This window comes from Pygocentrus nattereri, chromosome 28 (genome assembly GCF_015220715.1).
Source record: "Pygocentrus nattereri isolate fPygNat1 chromosome 28, fPygNat1.pri, whole genome shotgun sequence".
In the NCBI taxonomy this organism is placed as follows: domain Eukaryota; kingdom Metazoa; phylum Chordata; class Actinopteri; order Characiformes; family Serrasalmidae; genus Pygocentrus; species Pygocentrus nattereri.
The window spans coordinates 25839669-25862161 of NC_051238.1; the positions used below are offsets into that span (position 1 = coordinate 25839669).

At 41.0% G+C, this 22493-nt stretch overlaps 2 protein-coding genes and 2 long non-coding RNA genes across 9 annotated transcripts in view; 2 read left to right on the plus strand and 2 right to left on the minus strand.

Annotated features, from left to right (window-relative positions):
• Positions 1-8907, plus strand: gid8a (GID complex subunit 8 homolog a (S. cerevisiae)). Of its 6 annotated transcripts, none has more exons than XM_017684560.2 (6): positions 1-79; positions 1127-1275; positions 2103-2140; positions 2392-2588; positions 2671-2868; positions 7667-8907. In XM_017684560.2, the coding sequence occupies exons 2-6, from the start codon at positions 1199-1201 to the stop codon at positions 7838-7840; spliced, it is 684 nt and encodes a 227-aa protein (XP_017540049.1). In that variant the 5' UTR covers positions 1-79; positions 1127-1198; the 3' UTR covers positions 7841-8907. The 6 variants fall into 6 exon arrangements, with proteins under 6 accessions (XP_017540049.1, XP_017540046.1, XP_017540050.1 ...); XM_017684561.2 differs by having other exon boundaries at positions 24-79; positions 1135-1275; XM_037535822.1 differs by lacking the exon at positions 1-79 and adding an exon at positions 153-524.
• LOC119262685 lies at positions 8623-10332 on the minus strand. Its single transcript, XR_005129826.1, has 2 exons — positions 10256-10332; positions 8623-9284 (listed from the first exon to the last, which is right to left on the minus strand). It is a non-coding gene; the product is annotated as an uncharacterized LOC119262685 (long non-coding RNA).
• Positions 9178-22493, plus strand: part of slc17a9a (solute carrier family 17 member 9a) — a 17032-nt gene continuing 3716 nt past the window's right edge. The window contains exons 1-10 of the mRNA XM_017684556.2: positions 9178-9331; positions 10281-10478; positions 11927-12063; positions 15507-15606; positions 15782-15906; positions 17459-17564; positions 17806-17902; positions 18838-18925; positions 19301-19335; positions 21681-21796. Of these exons, the coding sequence (XP_017540045.1) occupies positions 9201-9331; positions 10281-10478; positions 11927-12063; positions 15507-15606; positions 15782-15906; positions 17459-17564; positions 17806-17902; positions 18838-18925; positions 19301-19335; positions 21681-21796 (1133 nt within the window). The 5' untranslated portion in view covers positions 9178-9200. The remainder of the gene's footprint in view (positions 9332-10280; positions 10479-11926; positions 12064-15506; positions 15607-15781; positions 15907-17458; positions 17565-17805; positions 17903-18837; positions 18926-19300; positions 19336-21680; positions 21797-22493) is intronic.
• The window catches only part of LOC119262684, a 21687-nt gene continuing 10908 nt past the window's right edge, over positions 11715-22493 (minus strand). The window contains exon 3 of the long non-coding RNA XR_005129824.1: positions 11715-12071. This is a non-coding gene — a long non-coding RNA (uncharacterized LOC119262684). The remainder of the gene's footprint in view (positions 12072-22493) is intronic.

Sequence of the window (22493 nt, forward strand, 5' to 3'; positions counted from 1 at the left end):
GTCCAAGTCTCGTTACGAAGTACCGTCCTCTCTCGCGTGAACTCCGTCTCAGGCCCGCTGCCATCGCGAAGAAATATTTGTAAGTATTTTATAAGAAGCGAACGCGTTTTGCGCGGTCGCGCAGCAGAAATGAGCGGGTTGTCGGCTTGTTTTTCCTGCGCGTACGTTTTATTTAAGGCCACTGGAGAAATTTCAGTGTCCGGCCAAGCGCACGATGAAGCCCGCGTGCCAGTTGCAGGCTTCAATGTTTTGCTTCCTCTCGAGGCCGCAGTTTGGAGGAAAATCCGCCTTGAATTGTTTTTTCCCTCCTTTCTTGTCATTAGATATACTGGCAGACGGTCGGGGTAGCTCTCAGCTGTACCAGCGTTGTAGTAAAATCAAACAATGCGGCTGAGCGGGTGGAGGTTTCTGCCTCTGCGTTTGCTTCAGCAGCTAAACCGCGAAAATACGAACTCCGCTCTGACCGCCGCTCGTCCAGCCGCTGACGAGCCTAGGCAGCTGCCGCATGTTGTCAAAGACAGCGGGTGACTGGGCTGTAAAGGGGAACCCCCCCAGTTTTCTAAAGGATGGGCATAATTCTGTCGTTGCGATGTAAACCGTGTCATTTAGAGTGGTCTGATGTAAAATCGCTCCTTTATAGAGAAAGCTGCAGACTCGGGTTTCTTTACAGTGGCGGTGATGGGAACCAAAGGTCGCGTACAGTCGCTTTATTAACCATCATTGTCCAGAACCACCTGTGCACCCACGCTTGTCCTCTGAGTTTTGTAGGTAATGTTCGTGAGGGTAAAATAGTAGAAAGCTGGGGAAAAAAAAAAACATTCAAATTTTAATGTTGGACCATTTTGCCCCATCAGCACCATGTGTGTATCCCTCCGCCACGAATGGATTAACAAGGCCAAAACTTTTAGCGCAAAGGCATCGTAAAACAAGACGTCAGGCATCAGGAAGGGTATTCATAACCATAAGGGAGCCTTTGGAGGCATCTTCAGACATCTAGTTCGGTTCTGACTCAGCAGTTTTCTGTAGAACAAAGCATTTCATAATCGACCGCTCTGAATGTTTACATCTTAATTGATTAATTATAGAGTTTTTTTTAATTGGCAAAGAACTGATTAAAGGTTTTCAGTTTTATAGAGGACTGAACCCACGTGCCCATGATGAGCTACGACGAAAAGCCTGAAGATGTTACGAAGGAGGAATGGATGGAAAAACTGAACAATGTGCATATTCAGAGAGCAGATATGAACCGCCTCATCATGAACTATTTAGTAACAGGTATGTACGTTGGTGGCTGATTTTGCCTGAATAGATGAACTCAAAAAATGAGTCTCGTGCATCATTTCTTTTCAAATACTTGGTTATGATTCCCTTTGCCTAAATACCATTGCCATTAGGTTAGATTAAGATTAAGCGACTCTTATTAGTCCCACAACGGGGAAATTTCTCCTCTGCATTTAACCCGTCCATGAAGTGAAACACCACATACGTTCTAGTGAACACACACATACACTAGGGGGCAGTGAGCACACTTGCCCGGAGCGGTGGGCAGCCCAATCCACAGCACCCAGTTGGGGGTTAGGTGTCTTGCTCAAGGACACCTCAGTCATGTGCTGTCGGCTCTGGGGATCGAACCGGCGACCTTCCGGTCACGAGGCTGGATCCCTAACCTCAAGCCCATGCCTGCCCAACTAAAAATCCCTGTCATGTTAGGATTCCACCACTGTTTTGATGTTTTTGTCCATTCTAGTCCACTCCTCCAAGAACTGGGTGCACATTTTAAACAGAACTAGTGTGTGCCTATTTCAGGTCATCATCTGCTGTTCTAAATTGACAACTGTGATTGAGGCTTGGTGGTTTTTCTGATCAGTCAAACTGTCCCTGTGTTCCGTATAGACACCCTACAGTAATCCTCCTGGAATGTTGGAATGTCAGTGTTCTACTTGGGCACGAAGTACAAATCAGAGGAAGAGTGAGACAAAACAGACGAGAGACCACCGTAATTAAACATTAAGGCAAATGGATGCCAAATATCAGAGACGAAATGATGCATGCGGCTAATTTTTTGTGTGGGGAGCTTATGTTAGTCTCCTTTTATTCTTTAGCTTTTCTACTGCAGTAAGTGTAGAGTTCAGCAGTTCTGGTGAGTTGCTTGAGCAATTTCAGCCTAACGGTCTAACACACAATGATTTGCTTATGTTGATGAATGCTTAATAGACTACACAGCAAGTTGCATTTGTTTGCAATGCTGTGATTTCATGATGTGCACAGTGGCTGCACTCATTGGATAAATCCCACTGCTTTGCTTCCTGCCATTTCTTTTGCACATGCACTGTTTATGTAACAAATATGCCTGAATTAAAACAAGATTCCTAATGATGTTCTGTCTCTCAGAGGGGTTTAAGGAGGCTGCGGAGAAGTTCCGGATGGAGTCAGGCATTGAGCCCAGTGTGGATCTGGACTCACTGGATGAAAGGATTAAAATCAGGGAGATGATTTTGAAAGGGCAGATTCAGGAGGCCATCTCCCTCATCAACAGCCTTCATCCAGAGCTTCTGGACACCAACCGATACCTGTACTTCCACCTTCAGGTAAACACATTGTTCCATATAGACATGCTAGGAAGAAGTGTCCTTTAACTAATATGGTATATATGGTTCTTCCCTATTGCAGCAGCAGCATTTGATCGAGTTGATTCGTCTGCGGGAAACGGAGGCTGCTCTTGAGTTTGCACAGTCACAGCTGGCTGAACAGGGTGAGGAGAGCAGGGAGTGTCTGACTGAGATGGAGCGAACTTTGGCCCTTCTGGCTTTTGACAACCCTGAAGAGTCACCTTTCGGAGACCTCCTCAACATGATGCAGCGGCAGAAGGTGAGGGTGTGTGTGTGTGTGTGTGTGTGTGCTAGGTCTGACAGATAGAAAAAAAAAAAATGTTCAGTGACTCCTTGACTGGTATAAGAACATAAAACCAGTGTAATTTTTCTAAATAAGCAATTTAGTTTGTTAGACCTGTAGGTTCTACAATAAAACAGGATAGTTTAAAATAATATGGATGGGAATCCAGGTACCTTATGATTAGATAAGATTTGATTTGATTCATGGTGCCTTGCAGAGGCATGAAATTCAAGCCTGAACCCAGCCCATGAACCCCAGAGAAGGATGTCCACAAACTTAATTTTAAAATGCTTTGCTTTGTTATTGGTCTGGAATAAACTAACCTGGTATTTGTAATACATTCACAGTATTAATTATCATAACATTATTTGTGGAATTACCTTTCAGAGAACAGCATCCATCTTCCTCTGATCAACTGTTGACTTGTGCTAGAGTTCCTCTCAGTACTGCTTGATTGCACTTCAGGGGAGCAGGAGGAAATATGTACTGTGACTTTTTCACCAAACCAACACATCCCTCTCATCCTCTGTGGTGTAACTAACACTGATGTACTGTCGAAATTCATCCCGAGTTTCTTTCAGCGGCACATTCACCCACTTCTCAGATTCCAGCACTTCTGAATGCAGCTATAGACTATAGGGATGCATTGATGACATGTGCTCTTGTACTCGTTCTCATAAAAATTCACAGATACTGACATTCCAATACCAGCTGTGTTGTAGGCTGCTATTGACCAAACGCAGTGAAGGAGATTCTGTTCTCACAGAGAAATGCTACTGACTGAGCTGGGCACAAAGCTGTCGGTCACTTTAAACATTTTACCTTGGCAGATTCATGCCTGCCCTACGCTGTGTGATTGTAGATGTTTTCAAACATCCGGTCACAGCCGCTTCCCCAGTATGAGCTGAAAAAAGTTGACATTTCCTACCAAGTCCAAATATGAAACTCTACTCTGTTTGACTGCCTAGACTAGAATAGCAGGCTGTGATCATTAATGCTGTGATTTATTAAGCTGTTGTTGTAAAATAGGCTGTAGACAGACCTGTTGTCCTACCACGTACATTACCATCTGCTTTTAACTTCAGTTCTTAGTGTTGGCCGTACTGCTCAGTTTCTCTTCGCTCACTACTGCACAACGTGTTATTTTGAATGAAACGGCTTGTTCATGGTACCGAGCGTTTCACGTAGCACAGACATACTGTTTTAGTACAGTGTGACCATGTACATTGCAGGCTTTGTCCATACATGATGGTCTATTCAAACTGCAGTAAGTTTGATTTCTGAAATCAGAACATCACAGCATGGTTTCTGGATTTAGAAAACATTGAGCTACAGCTTAACCAAACTGGCCAAAGAAAATCCTTCAGATGTAAAAGGCCACAAGTGAGCTCCTTGGATGTGATTCCAGCTTTCACTGTGCTACAGTGACAGAGACTGTTGTATGCAATGTACTTGGAGCTGTACAGAAGCACTTACTGCACATTATTTATATATAAATATGTACTCATACTTTTAGGTATTGATGCGTCTATAGACTGTAATGTGATATGAGGACATGCGAGAAAGGAAGAGTGTGTAAAATGCACGTTGGCAAAATCCTTCAAATAAAAACATTGAAAAAAAAATCACTCGTTAGTAAGGAAACCCAAGTTGACCCAGACCCAGCCTGAAACCAGGTTCTGGTAGCAGACCTCTAGACAGAATGCAAGATGCTTTGCTGAGTTGAATGCAGCACTTACTGTGTCTATAGGCCTACCTTTCACCATCTTATACATTTTATTTAGGCATAAGCCATTATAAAAGTCCAATTGTGGCGTTTTGTTAATCAGTGCAGTCTTCCAGTAACTGTTACTAGTTTCTTGGTGGCATTTTTGCTGATACAGATAAATCTATGTAACCTCAGTACTGCCTGATATATGAGTCAGGCCCTAGTGTGCAAGTAATAGGGACACACCAATATGGCAGTTGTGTGATGATGCCTAATATTGTCCATACACATACCTGCCAGTGCTGATGTCAATGGCTACACATCCCAATTTCTACATTTTATAAATGTTTTAGAATAGTTTAGCACAGTAACCCAGTGTCACCTAAACATTTCGCTTTTCCAGAGTGCAATAAATACATAATCAAATATCAATTTGAAATATCAGTCGAATCTAAACATGTCCGATGCCGATATTGTTTTTAAAGCAAATATCTGCTGGTAACAGTGTGACTGCGATGTTGGTATATATCTCTAGTATGTAATGTAATAAGATAAGATAATCCAGTGTAATTCACAGTATTGCAGCAGCAGCAGCAGAGTAACAGGAGTAAGGCACTCAGTAATAGAAATGGGAAACAGTATAAACCTTATCAACATTAGAAATAATACAAATTAAAGCTAAATCTCGACTATTTACAACAAAATAAGGATAATAATAAAATAAGAGTTGCATAGGAATCTGTATTGCACTTAGGAACATAGGAACATATTGCACAATGAAGAATGTTCGCATTCTGTATGTGTGTATACTGTATGTGTGTGGTGTGTGTGTGTATATTGTGTGTGTGTGTGTGTGTGTGTGTGGTGTCTACTGGGAGCAGTGCTGGTTGTACAGTCTCACAGCAGCAGGAAGGAAGGACCTGCAATAGCGCTCCTTCACACACTTGGGGTGAAGGAGCCGGTCACTCAAAGAACTGCCCAGTGCTGCCAGAGTCACATGCATGGGGTGGGAGTCGTTCTCCAGCTTGTTCAGCATCCTCCTTTCTCCCACCGCCTGCAATGGGTCTAGAGGAGTTCCCAGGACCGAGCCGGCCCTCCGGATCAGTTTGTCCAGTTTCTTCCTGTCTGCAGTGGAGATGCTGCCGCCCCAACAGACCACTCCATAGAGGATGGCTGATGCCACCACTGTGTCGAAAAAGGTCCTCAGGAGTGGCCCCTGCACTCCAAATGACCTCAGTCTCCTGAGCAGGTGGAGTCTGCTTTGTCCTCTCCTGTAAAGTGCAGCTGTGTTGTCTGACCGGTCCAGTTTACAGTTAAGGTGCACACCCATGTACTTATAAGAGTCCAGTCTTTCACTGTCCGTTCCCTGGATGTTCACTGCTGGAGGGGGATGTGTGCGCCTGTGGAAATCCACCACCAGTTCTTTGGTCTTCCCTGCATTGATCTGTAGGTGATTCTGCAGACACCAGTCCACAAAGTCCTGAATGAGTTCTCTGTTCTCTCCGTCTCTCCGATCGCGGAGTCATCAGAGAACTTCTGAAGGTGGCAGTTTGGTGAGTTGTACATGAAGTCTGCAGTGTACAGGGTGAAGAGGAACGGTGCTAACACCGTCCCCTGTGGGGCCCCTGTGTTACAGACCACCATGTCGGACACACAGTCCCTTGTCCTCACATACTGTGAGGTATGGACGGTTGGTGAGGTAGTCCAGGATCCAGTGTGTTAGGTGATGGCCCACCTGCCTGTTCCAGCTTGTCCTTCAGGAGCCCAGGCTGTATGGTGTTGAAAGCACTGGAGAAATCAAAGAACATGATTCTCACAGTGCCCCCAGGCTTCTCCAGGTGAGAAAGAGCTCCATGCAGCAGGTAGACGATGGCAGCATCCACCCCGATGCCAGGTTGGTAGGCAAACTGAAGTGGGTCCATAGATGAGCTCACCATAGGGCGGAGTTGTCTAAAGACCAGCCTCTCCAGTGTCTACATCAGGTGTGACGTCAGTGCTACCGGCCTGTAGCTGCTGAGGTCCTTTGGGTGCTGTGTTTTTGGCAATGGCACCACACAAGATGTTTCCCACAGTTGTGGTACTCTCCCCAGCTTCAGGCTTGTGTTGAAAATGTGCTCCACTATCCCGCACAGCTGATCTGCACAGGACTTGAGGAGCCTGGCACTGATGCCATCCGGCCCTGTAGCCTTCCTCGCCTTGATGTTCCTGAGCTCATTTCTCACCTGGGCCATTGTGAAGGTCAGACTGGAGCAGGGGGGGTGCTGGGTGTTGAAATGTGTGAACGGGGTGTTACGAGAACCAGCAGAAGAACCAGTGGGGGGTGGGTGCGAGCTGAAAGTTGTGGGGCTGGGGGTGGGTGTGAGAGAGGGGGTAGAGCAGCATGCTGGACGTGCCAGACAGGAGGGTTTCAGCAGAGATGTCTGTGTGGTGGGAGGGGCGGGTGAGTGATCAAACCTGTTGAAAAACAGATTGAGATCATTCACCCACTTTTGGTCCCGTACCGCTTGAGATTCTGACTTCTTGTGGCCGGAGATTGCTTTAAGGCCTTTCCAGACTCCGCTGACATTATTCTGCTGTAGCTGTTCCTCCATCTTCGTCCTGTAGCTAGCTTTCCCCCCCGGATCTTCCTCCTCTGCTCCTTCTGCACAGCTTTCAGCTCCTCCTTATCCCCTAAACTAAAGGCCCTCTTTTTCTCCTTCAGAAGAGCCGTTATGTCAGTGTTAATGCACGGCTTGCTGTTAGAGAAACACCGTACAGTCTTGGAGGGTCCAGTGTTCTCCACACAGAAGTTCTCATAGTCCGTTACGCAGTGTGTGAGGCTGTCTGTCCTCCTCCTCCTCCTCATGATCACACAATGATAATGAACAGAAGCATCTTTGGCAAACTGGGCTCTGTTGGTTAACCATACACGCTGAAGCTTCTGCAGACATAAAGCTTAGGTGCTCTGAATCCTGTCCACAAGGTGGCATCACTGCGTTTAAAAGCACGGCTGCAGTTCTCCAGTTTCTTGCTGAGGATACTTCAGTTTTATGAAGTGTTATTATGAATGTGTTTTTCTTCTCACAGGTTTGGAGTGAGGTGAACCAGGCAGTGCTGGACTATGAGAACAGGGAATCAACACCAAAGCTGGCAAAGCTGCTGAAGCTCTTGTTATGGGCACAGAATGAACTGGACCAGAAAAAAGTCAAATATCCCAAAATGACAGACCTTAGCAAGGGCACAATCGAGGACCCCAAGTAGAAACTGATACACATGGACACCTATGCTTCCCCTCCCCCTTTTATTTATGAGCAGTCACTGACTGGACTGTATATGTAAATCATATATATGAACATGAATAAGTCTTTTTTTTTTGATGTTCACACAAAAGAAGTAACTTAAACAACTGTATAAGGTATTTTTGAGAGCAGATATGGTAATCAAAAAAGGTAAATGTAATCAGCATTCTGAAAAATAACATTTGCTGTCCACCCATTTGCAGATAATTCCGTCGTAATGATCTGTTTATTTGTAAATATCCATCATTTTTATTTTTGATTCTGGCATTTTAGTTTCTGTTTGGTCACTTTTTGTTTTTGTGTTTATTCAGTGCATTTTTTTTATGCCTAAATTAGGCCACAAGTTAGACGGGTAAAATCAGTTAATGGTTTTAAGGAAAGTGTTGAGCTTTAAAATGTGTTTTTCTATATAAACATTTCCAGGATTGTGAGGCTAGCTTTGGTAACGTTTGGTTGGTTTGGTCCGCTCTGGAAAATGACACTGAATTTGTCTGGGTTTTATGACCGATTAGTTTTGCATTGTTGAATTTAACGAGATTGACTGACTGACTGGTTTGTCCTGTCACCCATATTTGATAGACCTGTGCTCATGCTGTGCCTTGTGTAGGCTAGGTTTGTTCTTTTTGCATTACGAGGTGTGTGAAGAATTCTAGCCTTGTGTTTCCACTTGGAACGGAAACAGACGATGAAAATATGGGGAGCAGAAGATTATGAATATTTGAAGTGGGTGCGTGTTTTGGATGCTTTTTTTTTTTTTTTTAAAGACTTCACAACATAAGCTATTTTTACTTTAAACGCACATATTTATAATGTCATTGCAGTCACTACGAAGCCACCATGCCTTGTAAAACTGGGCTGTATCCCCTCCTCTCCTTACTTTACATTTATTCTTGCTGCTGAAGTTCGTAGTTTATTCATACTAGACATTGTCTTCATCTTTAGTATTATTTATTCATCAGGAGCACATTTCCCAGCTACTCTTGTTTTTAAAGTCTCATTTACAGGTACAATAAAACTTTTCTTTTGAAACAGATGTGTCCGACTGTTAAGGCTGTAGCATTCCCCTTCCTGCTTTTCATTCTCCTGAAATAAATGCACCATTAAGCAGGATACAAATAAGCTTCCAGGGCACACTCCCGGTGCTAGGTGTCCGGCATATTCTACTCTGTTCCCTCCCCGCCCTGTGTGTCATACCGGTCAATCCTGTCGATCTTGTCCTGCAGTATGTAGAGTCTAATCCTTGTGCACTCTTCAGTAATTCAGCTTCATGAACACTCAATCACGCTGAAGTTGCTTCATGAAGGATATTGCGGAAACACTGAATGGAAGTTGAGGGAAAGCCGGTCAGCTACAGTTCACAAGTGGACAATGTGAGAAATCCCTCCAGCCATGTGTGCGTGACTGGCCTTCAGAAAACGGAAACAAGTGACAAATCGTCAGGAATATGGCCCAGGTATGGTGCGGCTGGGATTACATTGTTTATCTTCTACTTTTACATTTTGAATGCCTGTGTATTGATCTAATACTGTAGTTATAGTCAATACAGCAAAGATGCTTAAAAATGAAGATGTCTAAAAGGGAGCCATGCAAGAGAAGAGCTACTTTTGGCTACCTAAATGACCAGTCCTCATAAAGATCACATTTTTGCTTTATCCTTATGTCTTGGGAACTGGGACTGAGCAAAACTGGCCTTTCTGGTGATCCCTTGGAACCAATTTGGGTACAACTGACCTAAAGAACCTTTCATTAGAGTTTAATTGAACCAATCAGGAAACCAAACATGGTTCTTCAAAAAACATCATGCAATTCTAAAAAAATTCATTCTTTCATTTCTGGTATCTATAATAGGTTTTAAGCTACATGAAATTTTACACATGATAAACTCCTGTCTGTGAACATGTCTTTGTAAATGACACATTGAAATAAGAAGGAATTAACACTGTGTAACATGTTCTGCTGAAATTGTTCTATAAATTGGCTCAGAATGTAAACCTTTGTATGTACATTTGTTCTGGGAAAATGTCCCATGCCTTCTTCACTACGACTTTGATTAGATGTTTGCCTTTGCCTATCCTTTTCCGAATAACAGTAGTGTTATCTGTTGGCATGTTGAGCCTGAAGCCCGTCCAGAAAAACGGGTTTTAGGATGTTAAGCAGCTCAGAAAATGACGAGAGAGAATGCTGAGTGATACTGTCTTTTTACTCAGTCAGTCTCTTTCCTAACCCCTTCAATGGCCTGGGCCCACCAGCAGGCCCATGGTTTATTACATTATTATTACAGTTTGCTTTGAAGTCCGTGTAGTTATTAAATACTATACATGTAATGAGTCTGGGATTTTAAGTTTTAGCCATTGCTTTATAGTTAATAAGAACTCACCTGTTCAAGTTCCTCTGTCCCGTAGGCCACTTGCTTTGACATGGGCACTGATGCTGCTGCTGCTCACCGGCTTGCTCCACTGGGCTCGGATGGCCATGCCGGTGTGTGTGGTTACAATGGCGCAACAATTCGGGTGGAGCAAGACGGAGTCTGGGCTGGTTCTGGGCTCCTTCTACTGGGGCTACTGCTTCACACAAGTGTTAGGAGGCCATGCCAGTGATAAGTGGGTACTGTCAGACTATGTATATGGTTTGGACTCAATTTTCCAAGATTCTTGACAATATTGGACTACTTTCTAAATGTCTGTATAATTAAATGGTTAAGATGTAAACAATTCATTCAGAGTGGTTTGATGTGAAATGCACCATTCATAGTCAGAAGAGGTGAAGTGGTCATAGTGATGGTGATTAAGCACCAGATGTACAGAGACCTCAATGCCTCTAACAGTTATGGGTTATTATACTAAATGGTTTGGGATAAAGACTTGGTCCTCATCTCAGATTTTTAAAGATCCAATCATGGTATAAAAACACATTCAGATTTTTTTTTAAAAACCCAACATTATATATAATATATGTGTAGCCACAATGGTCATTTAGGACAGCAAATAAGAAAAGGTGCTGTAGATATCACATTCATGTTATTATTACCAGTCTTTAAGTTTCTGTGCTACGGTTTACATCAAACCTCGCTGAATGGCATCTCAAAGACTGAATTATGCAGTCATTTAAAAAAATCAGCGGAATTCCCCTTTAACATTAATAGACATTCCTTAAGCCTTTGAGTAGTAGGCTTATTATTCAATAATCTTAATGCATGTATTAGACTCTGAAAGTAATCTTGAAGAATTGAATTGGGCCCCCAGAAAAGGGTATAAGAGATTAAAAGTACAGATAATCCAGAAAGGCTCATTAAATTTAGAAAAAATGCACAGTCATATGCAAACCATCACCCCTGGTCAAACTACATGGTGAAATAAGAAAATGCCGTTTTCTGCTTTTTAGTGAAAAATGTTCTATTTAGTAAGCAACAAAATATTTTGCACTATATGTGATATACATTGCTCGTCAAAAGTTTGGGGACACTCAAATTTGTCTGAATAATGTTTTACATATTGGAACTAAATAAACCACAAAGTATAACTTATGCTCAGATGTGTGGGTAGCAGTGGGGCTTCCAGGACCAGAGATGGGAATCACTGACTATAGAGAGTGGACATATTTTTCCCCACACTGAGAACCAACGAAACATTTTTATGTAATTTGACCGGGGTGCTCAAACTGTTGCATACACCTAGATTCAGTGAGAGTTTCAGAGCCATCTCTCCATACAGAGATACAAGAATTCTGACAAAGAGTTGGGATTGAAGAGGTTTTCTTAACATATATGTACTGTAAAAAGTGTGGGGACACTGATCTTTTCAAAGAGAAGTAAGTGAGTGTTTACTTTCATGGTTTGCAATATCTTACCATATTATATACTGCTCTTCATATCAAAGGTCACACCTTGTTTTATGTCAACTAAACATTTGCAAGTTTTTTGCTTGATTGGCGTAACAGAGAAATTAAAACTTCAAAAGAAGACAGTGTCCCCTGTCTTTTGACGGGCAGGGCATGTGAAGGCTTTTGCTGATAACTTGTGGAACACAGGATGAGTATAATGTTTTGACAGGATTGGTGGAGAGATAGTCCTGTTACTTTCCACTTGTTCCTGGGCAATTGTGACCTCAATCACTCCACTTCTGGCTGACGTAGGACCCCCGCTCATCACGATGATGCTGGCCAGGTTCCTCCTGGGTGTGCTGCAAGGTTAGCCTCTATAAAACCAGATAAAAACAGAAATAAAGACGAGAAAGAGGGAAAAGGGTTCAGATCAGGAAGACCGTGAAAAGAAGGTGTATGATTTTCCACTTGGCTCACAAAATCAGGAAGTGTGTGAGATGGAGAAACGACAGAGTCTTGTTAATGTGTGAAATTAAATTACAGCCACATGTCTGAACACAGATCTGCTTGAGAGCTTTCGTTAATGGGGTGGGGTTCCTGAGAGCCAGATAGGAATCTACACGTTTTGACACCTTGAGTATATAATTGTGAAAGATGCACTTGGTTTTCATGATGGACCATCTTTGCATGTTCTAACTGATCTGATTCCAGGTGTTCTGTGGCTTATGGTACCAAGAACCCAAAATCTCGCACTGTATGTTGACGTTTAATTTGCCTCTGAAGTACAGAGCCCTGCTGGTGACGGCTGGTGTAAATAACAATAATGCATGATTAGGAACGAAATCCTAATGCGTGGCTATGACTTAGTAAGGTGTGGGGATGAGATCATGCCTTATTAAGATGTGTGGACAAGACTTAATTATCTCATTCCCACGTCCTACTTAGTCTTAGCCATGCCGTCCTTTTATCTATACAGGATGTCAGCAGGACTTCGTGCTAAAGAAAAACCACTACCTGCAGTTTTGAAGTAAAAAAGCTTGATGTTGTATTTAAACGTTGCTTACGTTTCAACGTAAACGTACCCCTCACTTCCCAGTACGTGCAGATTATACATAGAAATCAAACTGCAAAAACAGATCATTTTGAATTCATTGTTTCTATGATGTCATAGAAATGCAATGCTTTTACACACATCCCCCTGTTCAGCATACAGCAGTTTTGCCTCCCCCAGACACTGAGATTATTTCAACCCAGGCTGCTTAAATGTACAACAAAAAATCATTTAATTCAGAGGGACAAAGAGAGCTTGGGATTCATGTAAAAATCAAATATGACTGTTTTTGGTACATCAACCCACACTGTAACTATTAATATTATAAGAGGACCTCAGGAGACAAAGTATAAAATACAGGAAAAGTGTATGACATGGACCCATTTTAATGATTCTTGATTTTTAGCTACACTCTTCAAAAAGGTGGTTCTTCTAAGGTTCTTTAGTAAAGGGAATGGTATTTAGAGCTGTGAGTTCTAGGTAGGAGGAGGGAGGATTCTCCTGAAGGAGAATGTGTTGTATAAGGTCCTACCTTTAAAAGGTTACAGTGTCAGGCTTGTAACAACAGAAGCCTTCAGGAACCTCCTTTTGAGGAGTGTATTGTTTAAAGCAGACACTACTATAGATATAGTTGGTGTCATCAAAACCTCTTATTTAAAATTAAGAATATTTTTCACCCCTCCTGTAAAACTACTATACAATATACACAAATGCTCTGTACTACTGCGTGTGAAAAATTTGGACACACCTATATTTTTTTAAAGACAATTTCAATAGACAAACATGCTTTGTTAGATTTTCCAATATGCGCTTTTAACCATGGGGGGGGGGCATGGGTGACTGTTCAACTGTCAAAATAATTTCCCATGGGGCACCATGAACACTCAAATATCCCTTTGCATGATTAAATGGTTCTTGGCATCATGAAAGCGTTCTTCAGGTTGATGGTGTATATGGTTCTGTATGTAGTTCTATATTTTAAAGAGGAATGGGTAATGCAGTTTTAGCAAATACTGGTTTTATGACATTTTATGACACTTAATCCATTCAAGCCCAGCAACTAAATTCAATTTGACAAATCTGAGTCTGTTTGGTCTAAAGCAATTGTTTGTATTTATACAAATTAAATGCATGCATGAAATTGAATTGTGCTGATTTTTTTTTCCACAATCAAATAAATTGTTCGTGTTAAAAAGCAGCAGTCCAATTTGGCCGTTTGGTTTGATTGATTGACAGCTTCAGATTTGTGCTTAGGTGAGCTCGGGCAACATGCAGAGCACAGAAAATTAAAATATCTACTTTAGATATGAACATGAATGGGACAAATAAAAAAATATTAGCCAAAATTAAACATTACTCAGACCTGTTTTGGAGTGTCCCCAAACTTTTGATAAGTGATGTATATCTTACATAGTGCAAAATATTGTGTTGTTTTGAAGTAAATAAAAGTTCAAAACAAGCTCTGCAATTTTAAAAATAACATTTTCTGCAAATGTTAATGCAGTTATTTTGTATTTGTTTACTTTGATTGCAAAATAATATAGTAAGTGTGGCATATCCAAAAGCTGCAAACCATTCCAGTTCTAACGTCTCAGAACATGATAACTTTGAAGGCCTTAACTGAAACGTTAGGACTGATTAGACAAGAATTCCTGAAAATTCCAGGGCCTATTAAAATGTCTTTATACCTTGTGCTACCTTGTGCTAAGTAACTGGCTTAGGGCCTAAACCCTAACACTATAAAAAGATATGAAAGCACTTCCAGCTTGCAGTTTCCACCGAGGGAAACAAAGTCAAAACAAGAAATCTCTCAAATAGGACTGCTCATATGCTGGCCAGGGTAAAGTGTAAAGCAAAACCCCCACATGACAGCAAAGGACCTGCAGGAAAGTCATAACGCACTGTTCTACTGTGCAGTGTTGCTTCTCCACACATGATCTGCATTCGTCAGAAAGACACTTCACCTTTTACATCACCACAGAAGTCAATGTTATGCAAAACAACATTTTTGAAACATAAGAAAAGTGTGTCTGGAGGGAGCATTAGTGTTAAACATGGGGGTGAATCTATTACGCTTCGGCTTTTTGTGGCAGCAAGCAAGACAGGAAATATTGCACTGGTAGACGGAAGAATGAATTATACTAAATATCAGCAAATTCTGGAAGCAAATGGGTCAGTCAGGAAACTGAAGCTGAAATGAGGCTGGCTTTTACAACAGGTCACTGATTAACCTCAACATCCACCATGAACTACTTCGAGCTTTCGCAGTGGTTCTCATCGTCCTTAACTTGAACAACATTGGAAATCCGAGGGTAGATCTTAAACATGCCATATGAGCAAAATGGATGACGAATACTGCAGGTCTAAAAAATGAACACAAACATGAACAGAAAGATTCCTTTCTGGTTAGAAAAAAGAGCTTGCAAGCTGTAATATCATCCAAAAAAACATGTATGTGCTGTCTTAGTAGGACGGCCAACTGTTTGTTTGTTTATTTATTTATTTCTAATGAATTAAACCTAAAGGAAATGTGCATTAACATGCATGAAAATGTTATTTATAGTTTGCTACAGGGGTTGTGTTTACTTCTTTTCACTTCAAAAATCAACAAAATACATAAAAATAATATCCTACTATATTAAGATGACCCTAAGTAGTAGAAGGTGTTTAAAACTAGCATTTAGCTTTCTACCTGCCCCCTAATAGATATATTACTAACCTGTTAGTTCATCGCATGTTGCTCCCTCTTGTGTTCTAGGTGTTCACTATCCTTCTCTCACAAGCGTCTGTGCACAGCGTGTGGTTGAGGGAGAGAGGGGCTTTATGATGAGTACGTTAAGCTGTGGCTGCTATCTGGGGTGAGTGCACATGAACTATAGAAGCACACACAGAATAAAACAACGAAGTAGCTGCAACATTTTGTTTTCTTTTCACTGTACAAGAAAACATAAAACACAATACAAGAAAACATAAAACACAAGGAAAAAGAAAAGTGATGTGGGCCCTTAAAGTTTTTTCTCGTTGCTGTGTCAGGATGCTGATGGTAGGGGGAGTGGGCTCAGTCATGTTGGAGTGGTATGGCTGGCAAAGTGTGTTCTATGGACCTGGTCTACTTTCTGCACTGTGGGTCTTCTGCATATGGAAATGTCTACTCAGAGGTACAGTACAATTCCTGAAAAGTGGCCATTTGATTGTTTTAGCACGGTACTACAGCACAGCATATTTGAAAAGTGCTAAATACAACAATGCCCTGAAATAAGGGGAATTATAGGGGAAATCACTGATAAGGGATTTCAGTGAACACCACCAGCCACTTCACCATTCTAATACTGGGTAGGACCCCTGTTTGCTCTCAGAATAGCCTGAATTCTGCATGGGAGACATGTAATTTACATGTAACCTTATGTAACTGCTGCAGATTTGTCTGATACACATTCACGCTGTATATTACCCAATCCAACACATCCCAAAGGTGTATAGATACTATTGTAGATTCAAACAATGCTCAATTGGTATTGGGGGCCAATATGTGCCAAGAAAACGTTCCTCCATTACACCACCAGCAGCCTGTATTCACACCAGACAGGTCAGGTCTGTGGATTGATGCTGTTTAGGCTAATTCTGACCCCGTCTGCATGTCGCTACAGAAATTGAGATTCATCAAACAAGGCAATGTTTTTATCTTCCACTTTTTGGGTGAGCCTGTGCCTTTTAAAGTGGTTTTCTGCTGTTGTACACTTTTATGGTTTTTCGGGGGTTCCTTAGTAAAAAAAAATGTTCTGTATAGAACCATTAACACTCAAAGAACCATTTGCATGATTACAGGGTTCTTTAATGGAGAATGTACAGCAGATGTTTCTACAGAGAACCTTTTTGAAAAGGATTGGATATAACAACAAAAAGGGTTCTGCTATTGTTATAATGTCAAGCTTGTAATAATAAAAGAACCCTTTTTGGTGCTATAGGTTCTAAATAGAACTATCTGTGTTCAGGGAAAATGTGAATAGGAAGCCAACTTCTGCCTTGCCAACTTCACTGAATTTTTGGAAGGTCACTGTGTGGGCAGTCACTGTCTTTGTCTTTTGGGGAGGGCAAAACAAAACGTGGGGAGGGCCAACGCATTCACAGGGCAGGATAAACATGCACGAACGACCAACCTGGCTAAGGAAACAAAAAACAGAGAAGCTCGAATTACAGCACATGCAGAGGGGGTGTGACTTCATTCTCTACTCATCAGAGTTGTTTGCTGCTATATTAAAGTTTCAAATGTCGTATCACCTTTAACACTGATGCATGTAAATGACGACTATGCTGACGATATGAAAGGTTGGGATGAATTCCTGAATGCTTTGTTCACAAAAACAAATTCAAAAGAGGCCTTTTTTTGTAGCTTTCACATTCTGTACCTATAGACTTGGGAGTGAAGGGCATGCTTTGAAACTTTATCAGTGTTTACATGCTAGATAAAACTCTTTTGGTTAGAAAAACAGCCCCAAAAAATGTTTGTTGAACAGTAAATAATTGATCCCCATCACAGTCATTGTTTCCTTTTAAATCCCGTGTGCTGGAAGCAACCAAATATCTTGTCAAGCATGTAATCATCTAGAACACCTTTAGTGAACTAAAATATATTTTTATTTAAATTTAATTCAATGATACAGTGAATGAGTGTCTCTTAAAATTAAGTGTTTGTTTCATTAAATCATGCAGGACCAATAATCACGTTTGGGTCTTTATGGAGTATCCCTGTGTCTGCATCTCAAGTGAAGCCCATGAAGAACGCTTGGCTTCATCTGTTCAAGCAGCCCTGTGTGTGGTGAGAGAGAGCAACTAAACACTGTTCCTGGTCTCCATTTACTGAACTAATATTTGCATGGATGGAAATTTGATCATATGTTTCAACAGCTCTCATTTTTGAAATGGAGCGACATTATTAACGTGCCTTCTAGGCCTAAGCTTTAGACGTTGAGAAACCACCTATGAGCTGTGCTTAGCTGAAATGGCTGGATTGTCTCTGTGTGAGCTGGAGCTCTCTTTGTCCCCTCTCTCTTCCTCAGGGCTATGGTATTTGCACATCTCTGCTACAGCAGTACCTACTTCACACTCATGTCTTGGCTACCAACTTTCTTCAAAGAAACATATCCTCACGCAAAGGTAACTCAGTCTTTGCCACAGTCCCCACAAAATAAAGGTGTCAGAATGTGTTCTTTATACCACAGAAGAACCACATTTGGGCCCTAAAAGAACCTCTAGATAGCTGGTTCTACAGAAGATCATTTCTGTAAAGGAGATGTTCGTGTGAAGAACGTTTTTAAAGTGTAAAGACCATCCACATGATGTAAAGGCTCTGGGAAGAACCCTTAAATTGTTACAGAAAGCTTACTTTTCTTTAAGGTCTTAAAGCTTTAATCTTTAATTTCTTACTCAAACGTGGCTCTTTGGGGAAAACAAAAGTGGTTCTTCTACAGCAAAAAAAATGTGTGTAAACATTTTTAAAGTTGGAAAATGTGCCCTTCACCTCCCAGTTCATGCAGTCCATCTAGGGGAATTAAGCAAAAACAGCCCAGTATAACTCATGTTTTTGTGATCGTCACGAAAACCAACTAATTTGCATATATCTGCCTATCAAGCCTACTGAACGAGGCCAATACATGGCAGCCAATCAGAATAGAGTTACATGCATTGTATGTTCAAAAGTATCTTGACAGCCCTTATAATTTATCATTCAAACCACGGAGTTAAACTACAAGGTGTATCCATTGGTGTCGCAGGTATCCACATAGCTTATATTGATCTCCTCAGAAAAGCATAACCAATAGAATGGAACACTCTGGAGCAGCCGTACCCGTACATGAGCCCAAGGTCCCAATAACAAAACCTGCCTGCTGAACTAACTACATAAAAGTCATAAGTGGATCTCAAAGAAAAAGAAATTGAAGTTCACTGTTTAAACGGTTAAGACATTTTTCTCGGTGTCGTCTTGGTTTCTGGTTGTAAATTGTTGTTTTTTTTGTTTGAACTGTTCTACTGCTTGACATTATTTTGCTCTTCCTAACATGCAAAACACTGTGTGTTGTGTGGGAGTACAGGGCTGGGTGTTTAATGTGATCCCCTGGTTCATGGCCATACCTTCTTCCATGTTTGGTGGCACTATATCAGATCATCTCATCAGAGAAGGTAAACAACTTCCTTAAAAAATATATTTTTATACGTTTTTTTAAACCAACATCTATAAAACTGTTGTAGCATGTGATAAATGACCCTTTTATGTGATGACTCTCATTAACTATAGTGTCTCACACCACAGACGGTTGTTTAAAGGTTGAACAGCAGCCCCAAAAAAAACTATTTTACAGAACTATGCTTCATCAGTAATCTGTTATTACAATAATAACAAAGTTAGATTGATGCAATCAAACTCATATAGCCATTGATTTTACACTCATTAAATTATACATGTATTTAACTGTTGCTTGGAAATTCAATGAGAGTCCTCTTAAAACATTTTGGGCCTAAGTTTTATTATGGTCATCACATTTCTCTTTGTCATAGGGTTTGAAACAGTGACCATCAGGAAAACCATGCAAGTAGGTAGAATAAGACCTTCTCACTTTTATAGTGTTATTTGTAATCATTGCCCTACCTCAGTGTTGTGAACTAGATGTGCATAGGGCACTGAATAGCCAAGTTTACGGTGATGGTTTGGCTAAAAACAAATACATGATGGCATTGGGGGGCAGTCGTGGTTGCTGGAGGTTAGGGAGCTGGCCCTGTGACCGGAAGGTCGCCGGTTCGATCCCCAGGGCCGACAGTCCATGACTGAGGTGTCCTTGAGCAAGACACCTAACCCCCAGCTGCTCCGTGGATAGGGCTGCCCACCGCTCCCGGGCAAGTGTGCTCACTGCCCCCTAGTGTGTGCGTGTTCACTAGTGTGTATGTGGTGTTTCACTTCATGGATGAGTTAAATGTGGAGGTGGAATTTCCCCGGTTGTGGGATCAAAAAAGTATCACTTAATCACTTAATCACTCACTTAATTATAACTAACAAGCACTGGACGCTTAAATTGGCCGATTAGCATCAATTAAACTGAATATCCTAAATCATCATATCCACACTGGATACTAAAATAACAATTCATGCTTGAGTATACTGACCAGGGAGGGACACGCAAAACATGAGCCTGGATGTTGATGTGTACTGTTACTGAGGGACTAATAAGGACTACTGTCACTGAAGGACTAGCAAACTGAATGATCACTGTAAATTGTAAAAATGCATTGTACTTTTAGCATCTAGAACTTAAATAGAACACAACAGGATGACACGGTCAGCAGATAGTGTTTTCTAAGAAGCTCATATGATCTAGCAATATTTCTCAGAGACAGTTTTGAGCTCAAATCTTCACCGAAGCAGGTATTGCAAAACTACAACATATAAAATAGTAACCTAAAAATAATATGTGAATGTGTCTGTGTACATAATATACTGTGTGTATAATATGTGCCATCGTCTGTTTGCATCTGACAGTTGCAAAACTGAGTCACAAGTCCATAATCTGATTTGAAACTATGTAGAAATGTAGCTTGAAACCAGTTTTTTTGTTTGTTTGTTTAACATGACGGAAAATCAGATTTAGGCTGTGTTTAAAATAGCCTATTACATACTGTTCAGGTACTGGTTGTGCCCAAAAGTAGTTAGTAGTATCCAGCATGTGACATAAACATAAATTCCTCCAGTACGCCAAAGATGAACAAAGACGCAACACCGAAGCCCCACCAGCAGGGGCCGGATTGAAATGAGTGTGATTGGTTCGGCCCCTGATGTTGTCGGTCTAGTTGCATCCCTGCCCTGTAGTACCACATGGCTTGTGTCTCATATTACATACTATACTGTATGCTACAGATGCAGTACACAGTGTGCTATTTTGAACACAGCCTTAGAGATAACTTAACAACTTGACACTGTTTGTGACCAGTCTGTGAATCATTAAGGCATGCATTTTACAAAAAGCAAACCTGATGCCTACAAGCTTCCATTCCTGTTTAAGCACATGAGATATGTAGTAAATAGCAGCCTTGCTAATGAATTGAGTAGAATTGAGGACCAAATTTGACACCCCTGTTTAAGATGCATGTGCCAGACTTCATTATGGTTAGAAGTGCTAAGGGCCTACAGTCTGTAAATGCCTGCATGCAGGTTATGGCCTGGTAAAAATGTTGGGTTTTTCACCATGAGCTGTCAGCTGTCTGGCTCAAGACGTCATTATGACAAACGCCATGTGTATAAACACCATGAGTCTAGCATTTACAGTAATGTGCTGACTAAACTTACTATTATTATCAAAAAAATTGAAGATGGTACCATTCATTTAGACATAGACAGTGCCGTACAGAAGACTGGGGCACCTCAGAAAAACCTTTTATCTCAGCACTAAGTGTGTTTCTGCTTGTAGCAAATCTCTTTAACAATAAAATAAATTCAAATAAACAAAAAGCAATTAATAGTACCAAAAAATTCGTGAGCTAGTTAGAAGAAATGTTCTTCACTGGGATTTGTTCAATTCTATTTTCTATTTACAAGGTCTAAGCGACCTTGGGTTTTGTGTAAAGGCCCTATATAAGTTTAACTTATTATTATTATTATTATTTAATTTAATGAAGGATTGATTACAAACCTGGACTGAAAACGATAACTGAAGAGGTTAATTCCAAAAATAATTCTATTTCTTTAATAAACGTGGTATTAATCAAAACATTATTCTATCTGTTTATGTGAATACCATGAGATAATTACTAGTTTAAGGTCATATTAATCATAAATGCCACATTAAATGTGCGCATACAATCTGAGCTGTGTAACTGTTTTTACATTGTTGTTCGTTGAGCTATGTGTGTTTGGGGTGTTACAGTAATGACTTTTCCTCTCGCTCAGTTCTGCTCTATGGGACTTGCAAATGTGTTTACTGTCCTGTTGTGTAAGACTACTGTCTTCTTCCACGCTTTGGTCCTTGTCTCAGCTTCCATAGGCCTGTCCACTTTCCATAACAGGTCAGTTGCATGCCATGTGGAACAATTATATTCTATTGAACAGGAATTGTCTTTATATTGTACTTTTCTTGAACAGCCTTTAGAAGTAATGGAAATTGCACAGTTGTGGTACAATCAGCTCCATAATTATGGGCAGCCTTGGTAAAGAAGGGTTAAAAAGGCCATTAAAATATCTTTGTGGTTAATTAGCTCAATTTCTCGCTGAAAATGTGAAGAAATATTTAGTCTACGAAAAAAAAAATCCTTATCAAAATAATATTTTAACAAAACCATTTGCCACAATTGTTGTTGCCCCTCCAGTTCTGAGTGCAGTTCCAGTGCAACCTCCCTTTGCCAACATAAATTTAGAAAATACAGACAAAGGAATCGGAGGCCACTTCTTAATAAAGAGTCTCTTAAGGTCCTCCAGGGTATGAGGTCCTCTCTTTTGGACTTCTCCTTTTCAGTGGGGTTAAGGTCAGGGAACTGGGATGGCCATGTGAAAAATATTGATTTTGTGGTCATTTCACACGTGTTTTGGATCACTGTCCTACTAAATATCCAACAATGACCCAGTTTTAGCTTTTCAGCAGCCAGATTGTCCTTTAAAATCTCCTGGTTCTTTCATTGGCCTTTGGAAAATAACAGCCCCAAAACATCACAGATCCTCCACCATGCTTGACAGTGTGGATCATGTTCTTCATCATTTTTTAATGCC

What these genes read in the sequence shown, in the direction of transcription:
- gid8a (XM_017684557.2), top strand. Translation starts at nt 1,155, where the DNA reads ATGATGAGCTACGACGAAAAGCCTGAAGATGTTACGAAGGAGGAATGG. An exon ending in ACCTGTACTTCCACCTTCAG is followed by an intron (nt 2,589 to 2,670) that starts GTAAACACATTG and finishes TCCCTATTGCAG; the next exon opens with CAGCAGCATTTGATCGAGTT. An exon ending in ACATGATGCAGCGGCAGAAG is followed by an intron (nt 2,869 to 7,666) that starts GTGAGGGTGTGT and finishes TTCTTCTCACAG; the next exon opens with GTTTGGAGTGAGGTGAACCA.